The sequence below is a fragment of the Homarus americanus genome, unplaced genomic scaffold, assembly GCF_018991925.1.
Source record: "Homarus americanus isolate GMGI-L3 unplaced genomic scaffold, GMGI_Hamer_2.0 scaffold2539, whole genome shotgun sequence".
NCBI lineage: Eukaryota > Metazoa > Arthropoda > Malacostraca > Decapoda > Nephropidae > Homarus > Homarus americanus.
This window is the reverse complement of record NW_024725489.1, coordinates 1,182,332-1,192,651: the sequence shown is the minus strand read 5'-3', so window position 1 is coordinate 1,192,651 and position 10,320 is coordinate 1,182,332. Positions and strand designations below refer to the sequence as shown.

At 46.4% G+C, this 10,320-nt stretch overlaps 1 protein-coding gene and 1 non-coding gene across 2 annotated transcripts; both read right to left on the bottom strand.

Annotated features, from left to right (window-relative positions):
- Positions 1-919: 919 nt before the first annotated feature.
- On the bottom strand, positions 920-997 carry Trnaa-cgc. Its single transcript has one exon. It is a non-coding gene; the product is annotated as a tRNA-Ala (tRNA).
- Positions 998-4,931: 3,934 nt separating this feature from the next.
- LOC121864940 (glutamine synthetase-like) lies at positions 4,932-8,531 on the bottom strand. Its single transcript, XM_042364151.1, has 3 exons — positions 8,387-8,531; positions 7,477-7,645; positions 4,932-6,373 (listed from the first exon to the last, which is right to left on the bottom strand). The coding sequence occupies exons 2-3, from the start codon at positions 7,634-7,636 to the stop codon at positions 5,448-5,450; spliced, it is 1,086 nt and encodes a 361-aa protein (XP_042220085.1). The 5' UTR covers positions 7,637-7,645; positions 8,387-8,531; the 3' UTR covers positions 4,932-5,447.
- Between the last annotated feature and the right edge of the window lie 1,789 nt (positions 8,532-10,320).

Genomic DNA, 10,320 nt, shown 5'->3' with positions numbered 1-10,320 from the left:
GTGGGGAGGGGGTGTGTGTGTGTGGGAGGGTGTGGGTGGTGTGTGTGGCTGGGGGGAGGGGGGTGTGTGTGTGGGAGGAGGTGGCTGTGGGGAGGTGTGTGTGTGTGTGTGTGTGGCTGTGGGGAGGTGGTGTGTGTGTGTGTGTGTGTGTGGGTGGGGGGTGTGTGTGGGGAGTGTGTGTGTGTGTGTGTGTGTGGGGTGGTGTGTGTGTGGGAGGAGGGGTGGTGTGGGGAGTGTGTGTGTGTGTGTGTGTGGGGAGTGTGGGTGTGTGTGTGGGTGTGGGGGCTGTGGGAGTGGGTGTGTGTGTGTGTGTGGTGTGGGGAGGGGGTGTGTGTGTGTGTGTGTGTGGAGGGGGGTGTGGGTGTGTGTGTGGGAGGCTGTGGGAGGGTGGTGTGTGTGTGTGTGGGAGGGTGTGTGGGGAGGGTGTGTGTGTGGGAGGAGAGGGGGGTGTGTGTGTGTGGGAGGTGTGCTGGGGAGGGTGGCTGGGGGGGGTGTGTGTGTGTGGGGAGGTGGTGTGTGTGTGTGTGTGTGGGAGGAGGGGTGGCTGTGGGGGGGGGGTGTGTGTGTGTGGGAGGGGTGGCTGTGGGGAGGGGGGTGTGTGTGTGTCGGGGAGGAAGGGGTTTGGAGGAAAGGGGTTGTGGGTTTGTGTGAGTGTGAATGTGTAGGGGTGGTTTGCGGGTGTGTAGGGGTGGTTTGCGGGTGTGTAGGGGTGGTTTGCGGGTGTGTATCTTTTTACTTACACCTCAGGTTAACGAGCTGCATGACCCAGTGTCAAGGAGTAGTCCGACAAGACCGGACAACTCTCCAACTGCACTGGCTAACCATTACCCCGGAACATGATCCGCAAATCGATTAACATCCAGGTTCCCAATTACTGCTGGGAATGATAGAGGCATATGGCGTAAAGAAACTTGCCCATAGTTTCACCCTGCCCGGGGATCGAACCCGGGTCCGCTCGCTTGCGAGGCGAGCGTGCTGACCATTACACCACAGGTACCAACGTACGCACACACACAACTCATTCGTCGCTGAGGAAAAATTAACCATGGTTCAATATTACGAAGAAATAAGGAGGTGGCGGCGGAGTGGCTATACAACACCTGCCGTGCCCCTGAAGCAACTTAGTTCACTCACCTGGGGATGATCACCTGTTTATACAGTTGGGGAAATGGGGCTAACTCTTAATTCCAATCTTATTCAATCTGACTCGTTAGGTTAGGTTAGGTGGTTAAGTTAGGTTGTTCAGATTAGGTGAGTTAGGTTTGGGTTAAGTTAAGTTAGATTACATTAGGTTGGACTATTGTAGGTGAGTTAAGGTTATTTTAAACTACGTTAGATTGGATTAAGTTAGGGTAGATTAACATAGTTCCACATGACCTGTAACTAAGGCCAGGTAGGTTAGGTTAACATAGTTCCACATGACCTGTAACTAAGGCCAGGTAGGAGGTACTAGTGGTTTTGGTGGTCATAGTGTGGGAGTGATGGTGGTAGTAGTGGTGGTTAGAACAATGGACTTGTTATCCTCAGTCTATAGGCTCAAGGTAGACCACAAGGGTAGTGACACGCACACACACACACACACACACACACACCACACGGACACACACTTACAAATATATTTAACCAAAAATGTTACACTAAAATAATCAGGCCAGTAAAAGGAGAGAGAGAGAGAGAGAGAGAGAGTGTCCACGTGCAGATCACAGGGACAGAGGCAGCAGCTGGAGGTGACGTCAAATGTATCACATAACATTATCTTGTACTGCTCTTTACTGGCTTTGATTATTTTAGTGTAACATTTTGTTAAATATATTTGTATGTAAGTGTGTGTGTGTGTGCGTGCGTGTGTGTGTGTGCGTGCGTGTGTGTGTGTGTGAGTGTGTGCCATAAACCAGTATTCAACACCCTAACAACACGTGGTTAATGCCACCTGGCTGTCGCCGCCACACACGCAACTACTCTGTTGGTACGACCACCTCCTGCAAGATGAGAGAGAGAGAGAGAGAGAGAGAGAGAGAGAGAGATCCGGAAATATATCAAGTGTAAGACTGCAGAGATAAGCTCTGTGTGTTGTTGATAACCTTAATGACGCACACACACCCACACACACACACATACCCACACACAAACCCACACACACATACTCCCACACAAACCCACACCCACACCCATACATAAACCCACACACACATACCCACACACACACCCACACCCACACGCAAACCCACACCCACACACCCACCCACTCCACCCACCCACACCCATATACACACACACACACACACCCTTTGCTTATTATGATGCCTTTATGGATATTAACTGTGTGTGTGTGTGTGTCTCCACTAGTAGACTATCGTCGTTGTGTTTTTTAAAAGTAGGTGATATTTCGTTACCGGATATTAGATTAAGTTATGTTAGTGTTAGGTTAGGTTAGGATAATGTCAGGGTGGTTAGGTTAGGTTATAGTCAGGGTGGTTAATCTTCAGGTGTAATAATGATAGTGTCAGGGTGGTTAATCTTCAGGTGTAATAAGGATAATGTCAGGGTGGTTAGGTTAGTGTCAGGGTGGTTAGGATAGTTTCAGGGTGGTTAGGTTAGGATAATGTCAGGGTGGTTAATCTTCAGGTGTAATAAGGATAGTGTCAGGGTGGTTAGGTTAGGATAGTTTCAGGGTGGTTAGGTTAGGATAATGTCAGGGTGGTTAATCTTCAGGTGTAATAAGCTGGGTGATCCAATTTTGTTTATTATAATGTACAAAGAATTAGTTATCAGTTATAAAAAAAAATAGTTATCAGTTATCGTACATGTTGAGCTCATCACCGCCTCCACAACCTGATAACTAACTTTATGATAACATTGGCAATTGTTATCTTGTTGCTGTCCTAATTATCTTCGTCATTAAAGGTTTTATTGCAGGTGTGTATGTGTGAGGTGTGTGCGTATGTATATGCGAGGTGTGGATTTTGTATGCATGTATGTGTGGATGTGTAATATGATGAATGAATGTATGCATGTATGTATGCATGTATGTGTGTGTGTAATAATAATAATAATTAACGGTTTATTGAAAGAGCTTGGCAGCCAGAAGGCTGAAAATATACAGTTACATATTTGGGGAATGGGTTTCGAATTACAAATAATATACAAGTAACATAAGTGACACAAATAAGACATATAATAACTAGATGGGGAAAAGCTCAAACTACAGTTCATTTCAACATAGTGACAGTGCAAGGAGTAGTGTTTACTGGGAGTGAATACACTGGTTTATTACAAGTTATTGATAATTTTTACAATGGTTGGGACTGGGCTGTTCTTATAGCGATCAGTTCGTGCACGTATGGGCTGGATGCGGTTGTGGTGTCGAACAGCAATTCTCGGACTAGGGATCTCAGGTGGTAGTAGGAGCCGGTGTCGAGGATGGTGTAGAAGCTTCTTACCAAATTTGCAGATGAGGTCGTGGTGATGGTCAGTGAGAGTCGAAAGGGTCAGTGTGTTGAGCGCTTCTTGATATGTGGAGTAGGAAGGGGAGAGAATAATCTTGCGTGCCCTCTTTTGCACTTTCTCTAGGTGTTTACGTTGTGTGGCATTTAGGGAGGAAGACCAGGTGGGGGAGGCATAGGTGAGCTTGGGAAGTATGAATGTTGTGTAAACACTGAGGAGCTCGGGTGCAGGAACTCCGAGGGACTTGAGTCGGAGGAGGAGGTGGAGACGGAAACTGGAGGATTTGACAACTTCACTGACGTGTGGTTTCCAATTTAGTTTGTTGTCTGGTGACGCCGAGGAGCTTCGTGGAATCTACAACCTGGAGTGTGTTCGGACCTAGAGTAATGGAAGGAGGTGGGACAATGTTGGAGGAGAGGTTGATGCGCATAACCATGGTCTTGGTATGGTTGATGGTGACATGGTTGTTGGTGGCCCAGTTTTGGAGACTGTTCAATAAATCCTGAAGGGCGGTATAGTTGGGAGCAGAATTGTTGACGCTGATCCCAATGGTGGAGTCGTCGACATATTTCCAGCGAGCAGGGGTTTCTCTTAGGGCATCATTGATGAGCATAAGGAAGCAGAGTGGTCCCATCTTGGTGCCTTGGGGGACGCCACAGGTGAGTGACTGAAAGGTGGAGACAGCCCCTCGGAAGCGTACAGCTTGGCGTCGGTCACTGAGGAAGTCTGTAAGCCATGGTATAAGACTTCTCCGAAGCCCGAGGTCAATAGCTTTGTTGATGATTATATTGTGGTCGACTAGGTCGAATGCTTTAGTGAAATCAATGAAGGCGACAGCTACAGACGTTTTTCGTTTCTCGAGATGGCGGTATATGTAATCGAGAAAGCTGACAAGACAGTGAGTGGTGGAGGAAGTTTTCATGTTGCCAAATTGCTGAGGGTCTACGACTCCTGCAATATCAGCATAAGCCCAGTCGAACACAAAACTTACACAGATTAGGCTGGGTATTGGGGTGATTGCAATAGGTCGTAGCTGATTTAAGGATTGTGGGCTGGTTGACTTGGGCACTGGTGATACATAAGAGGTCTTCCAGTCAGCTGGGCATCTGGCTTGACTGAGAGAAGCATTGATGATGGAGCATAGGGGTTTAGCAAGCTCCGGGGAGAACTCCTTGAAGAGTTTCATTGGTAAGTCAATGGGTGTGGGTGTGTGTGTGTGGGGGTTACTCGTCATGCACCTCCATTACTACAGTATCAGTGAATTTCGCCGCCATGTTGCAGGTTTTTCCATGCTGACGTCATATCTTTAGTGAGTTATAAGAGATGAAATTTGTTCCCTATAGTTCTGTTGTGGGTTAATGAAGGGAACACCTGAAGAATAACCACCCCAGACTCGTACAGGTGAAGTGTCTTTAATACAGCGATAATTTGGGGTTACTGAAGGCGATTGTGCGTGTCTTTATCTTAAGAGGAAAATTATACAGAGATTATTTTAAAAAGATGTAATGATATATCTTATAGGTAAATCTTAACAGGAGGCGAGTTATACATCTCCTGTAAGACTGACAGATAATTACTATAATAGACAGTTAAAAGTTTATCTTCTTATTTACAATATAAACACAGCAGTAGACGGTCATTAGTAACAAGAGGAAGAGATACTCGAGTTTATCACAAAATAATACTTGTACTCGTCATTCAATAATATGAATGGACTTATTCACAACAAAATATACAACGTTTAATAGAACGAAACGATCCATTAAGAGACGAAGACGAGTGAAACAAAAGTGAAGACTGTGAGTACAATAAAAGAGTTTTTCTTCAAGAATGAAATGACTCGATGAGAATGAAACTGGAGAAAATTATGACATGGATTGTGCGTTGGTCCCTTGCGTCTGGCGGTAGTGAGGAGCCGCCTGTCGCAGGTGGTGATGGACGCTGGAGTAGCGGGAGTCCTAGAGCCTCCCCCCCCCCTCCTTTTCAGATGATCGTCCAGGGTCTTACTCGTCCAGACAAATGGTTCTCACCAACACCTCAGACACCATGTAAGGATCAGCGTTGGACGATGGTCGACGGTCCTCCAGGTAGCCCTGTTTCTCCTCGGCCACGCCTCGGGGGATCCTGATGGAGCAGCCTCTGTTGGCCACACCCGCCGAGAAGTCGTGGATGGAACTGGTCTCGTGAAGGCCAGTGAGGCGCCTCTCGTTATCTTTGCCCTCCTTGGGGTCGTAAGCCTTGATGTGGCGGATGTGGTGTCTTGACAGCTTGTCGATGGCTTTCTCGATATCGCAGATGCCGTTGGGGTCTCTCATCCCCTTGGTGGAGAAGTTGGTGTGCATTCCAGCACCATTCCAGTCGCCAGGGATGGGCTTGGGGTCCAGGGACACTACCACGTTGAAGTCCTCGGCAACACGGTGAAGGAGGTAGCGAGCCATCCACAGGTCGTCACCCATAGTGATGCCCTCACAGGGACCAACCTGGAACTCCCACTGGGCGGGCATCACCTCTGCGTTCTCCCCAGAGATGTTGATTCCAGCATACAGACACGCCCTGTAGTGAGCCTCCACCACGTCCCTACCATACACCTTGCTGGCCCCAACACCGCAGTAGTAGGGGCCCTGGGGTCCCGGGAAGCCATTCTTGGGCCAGCCCAGAGGATGCTTGTCAGTGTCCAGCAGTGTGTACTCCTGCTCCATGCCGAACCAAGGGTGAGTGTCGGCCGCCTTCGTGCACACTTCGAGGCACCTGTGGCGGTGGTTGGTCTCTGTGGGCTTCTTGTTATGCTTGTAAGTCTCACACAGCACCAGCTTGTTGTCGCCCAGCCTGAAGGGGTCCTGGTAGAGGGCAACCGGATGAAGGTATACGTCGCTGTTACTGCCCTCAGCCTGGCCCGTTGATGACCCGTCGAAGTTCCAGATTGGCAACTCTGGAAAGTAAGAGAAACGCACACGTGAATACCGACGCCAAGGCTGACCGGGTGAGGAATGATTCTGGTCTGTTGTGCCGCCAGGATGTACACAAAAACTGAACCAAGGTAAACAGAGAGAATAGCGGGAAATTGGACTAATATTCAGAAAATAAAAGTCTCAAAGAGAAATAGGAAGGGGGACATAGGGAGAGAAATGAGGGTAGAGAGAGAGAGAGAGAGAGAGAGAGTTGGCAGCTACGACTTAAGGTCACTAAGGTCTGCTGGTGTGAGCCTCGGGGGCCAGGGCAGACCAGACCACCACCCGGGTTTAGGTCAGAACACCTGCAGCAGCGGCTGTATTGATCACAGGCCGCGCCCTCCCGTCACCGCCCCCCACTACCTCAGGCAGCAGTCGACGTTGCCACACTTACGTACAATGTGTGTCATGTTCAGATAAACTCAGCTCGTGTTCCTCCTAATTCCCTCATACCACCACTGTCTCCTTCACCACCACTGCCTCCTTCACCACCACTGCCTCCTTCACCACCACTGTCTCCTTCACCACCACTGCCTCCTTCACCACCACTGCCTCCTTCACCACCACTGCCTCCTTCACCACCACTGCCTCCTTCACCACCACTGCCTCCTTCACCACCACTGCCTCCTCCAACACCTACTAGTTTCACTGACATTGTCCTCACAGTTGTACAAATACATTAAAAATGAATAAAAAATCCCAATCATGAATAAGTCATATCCCAAATTATGATTTTGTTACATAAACAACGAATTTTAAAAACCATAGATGACCTTAAACGACACAGGAAATACTGTGGTAGAGGCTATCAGAGGTGTTAAGGCTGTAATAACCGATTAATACTGATAACGGTGTCAGCTACTTAGACGGACGGGGGATATGTGTACTTATGAGGTCACACGGTAAAACAGGTCAATGAGGGATGTATATTTATGACTATTTAATAATTACTTTTTTCATGTATATAAATTGATTTGGATTTATATTATTTACCAAGGTTTGTATATCTCAACTTGTCAACACGCTGAACTTTGCTACTTGTGTGCCTGTCTGTCTATCAAGGAGAGGACCGTAGGATACTAACCTGTAGGACTCTTAGGAATGAAGTTAATAGTGCGGGTCTTGGAGCGGAGGTTCTCGCCTGACCCGTCCACCCACACGTACATAGCCTGGCACTTGTTGTCAGGGATGGGCAGCCGCATGTAGCGGTCCAGTACCGTCTTGTTGGTAGCGTTACCGGCCATGGTGATGGTCTGTGGGCGAGATAGGGAGTGAGGGAGCGAGTGGGGTTTGAGAGAGAGAGGGGAGTGAGTGGGGTGTGAGGGAGTGAGTGGGGTGTGAGGGAGTGAGGGAGTGGATTATGTTAGTGTGTAAGGTTGAGGTGAAAGGGTGGGGGTGAGATGGAGTTGTGTGCGTAAGATTGAGTGGGTGGGTGAGGGTGGCAAGTGTAGGTGTGTGAAAGAGTAATAAGAGGAAGGGGTGATGGGTGGGTCGGTGAGAGTGTGTTGTGTATGTGTGACAGAACATAAGAGTGCAGTTCATATGTTGAGTTGTAGATACGTGTCGTGGTATTTACAACAGTGAGTGTTTGTTGCAAATAAAAAAAGTAGTCAATTTTAGAACAAACATAAATAGACTTGAAACTGTAAACAAAGAGAAGATACTTGTAAACATTATAAACATGTCGGAAATTTTCAGCACGATAATTATTAAATGCTCATTACAGAAGGTAAACAGGTGGGTGCTTATAGATTCTGTTAAGTGGAAAATGGACTTTGTAACTTGTAAACGCTACTGAAATTTTTGAACATTAGTACTATTTATGACAAAGAAATTATACATATAAGAGTCTGGTTGAATATAATGGCTTCCTCTGAACACACCACAAAATGTCACATGAATTATTGACAACTATCGATAATATACTGTAGACTCGTTCAACGCTAAACTCAGACAAAGACAAACGTAGGCAACACACACTGTAGATAACTTACCTAGCTTTATGTAGCTAAGAAGCTTCGGTTACTCCAGTACTATCTCGACGATGTGGGTTTGCCCATTGGGTTGTGCGCGAAATCTATACACACAAGGGGCCAAGCTGGGCCTTATATTGTAACTATGACGTCACAGGCTCATGCGCACCAGAGTTCGGTGTTGTGAAGGTGAAGATGCCAGCGGCCGCCACTTCCGTCAACTATTTGTTTTTATCATTTTCAATATTCTCCATTACTTATTTAACTGTAGAGATGTAAAATAATTAATGACCTCAGGTTAATAATTGTAATATTCTCTAGATCTGTTATTACATTTGATAGTTATTAAATACAAAGGGATAATTTGGAACCAAGTGAGGTCTGGCTATGGACTGAACGGGGGTCACGGGACATGCTCGTCGGGGACTGTTTAGTGGAGTTAGAATTTGTATAACTTGAATTACTGATCTACGGTGGTGATATTAATTCGTGGTTGGAGTTGACATATGGCTGGTGGTTATAAGTCCTTATTCCACCTCTTACAAACACCAATATTACCCAAACAACAGCTTTCCTGGCCCATACTTTAATCTCCTCGCTGTTTACCTACACTTGTCTACAGTAAACACATCACTAAGAAATATGAAGTTATGTAATGATTTTAATGATTAGAGATCCAGTCATTATTTTTTGTGTCCTATAAACAACAGTCATTAATGTTTATAAAGTGTAAAAGAACGTTGTAACTATTGATAAAAAATTCTATATCTTCGTTTACGTTAAAGATTTTATATATTGAGTGGATTTGATGCCATTTTAGCTCATTTGGTGATACAAGTGGTGGTGAGAGGCTGTGGTAGAGGTGGTGGTAGCTAGTGATGGTGGTGAGGGGTTGTGGTAGAGGTGGTGGTAGCTAGTGATGGTGGTGAGGGGTTGTGGTAGGGGTAGTGCTGAGGGATAGTGGTAAGGGGTTGTGGTATTGAGATAGTGGTGAAGGGTTGTGGTAGGGATTATCAGTAAGGGGTTGTGGTATTGAGATAGTGGTGAAGGGTTGTGGTAGTGATAGGGATAGTGGTAGCTAGTGATGGTGGTGAGGGGTTAATGGTGCAGCACGTGAGCAGTTGTGGTGGTGGTAGTTTCCACTAAGATTTACGCATGCTCACAATAAGGCGCCTCCCTGCCTCCCTGCCTCTCCCCCTCACCTCCCTTCCTCTCCCCCTCACCTCCCTTCCTCTCCCCCTCACCTCCCTCCACGCTCTCTCCCCTTTCTCCTCTTTTGGTAATATTTTTATTTTCCTCCTTAGTTTAATAATAACTTGTTTATTTTACTATATAGTATATTATCATTGATGCATAAACAAGGAAATGAACGTTTATTGAGGAAAATTATTACGTTGGTTCAGGGTGTGCATAGACGGTGTAGGTATACAAACAATATACAATAATATACAGCGCTAGTCAGGCCGCACCTCGATTATGCTGTTCAGTTCTGGTGCCCTTATTATAGAATGGTTATCAATTCACTGGAGTCGATGCAGCGAAGAATGACGAAAATGATTCCGGGACATAGAAACCTTCCATATCAGGATAGGTTAAAGAAACTAAACTTGCATTCCCTAGAAAGACCGAAGAGTGCGGGGAGATATGATAGAAGTATTTAAGTGGGTGAAAGGAATCAATAAAGGGGATATAGATAAAGTTCTTATAATATCCGAGCAGGATAGGACTCGGAACAACGGATTCAAGTTGGATAAGTTTAGGTTTAGGAGGGAGATAGGAAGAAACTGGTTCACAAATAGGGTGGTGGACGAGTGGAACAAGCTTAAAAACTTTGTAGTAAGTGCTGGAACGCTGGAAAGTTTTAAAAGGAGACTAGATAGATTCATGGATGATAGAGGGTGGTAGTAACTCTCGACAGGAGCTGCCATGCACAGGCCAACCGGCCTATTGCAGAC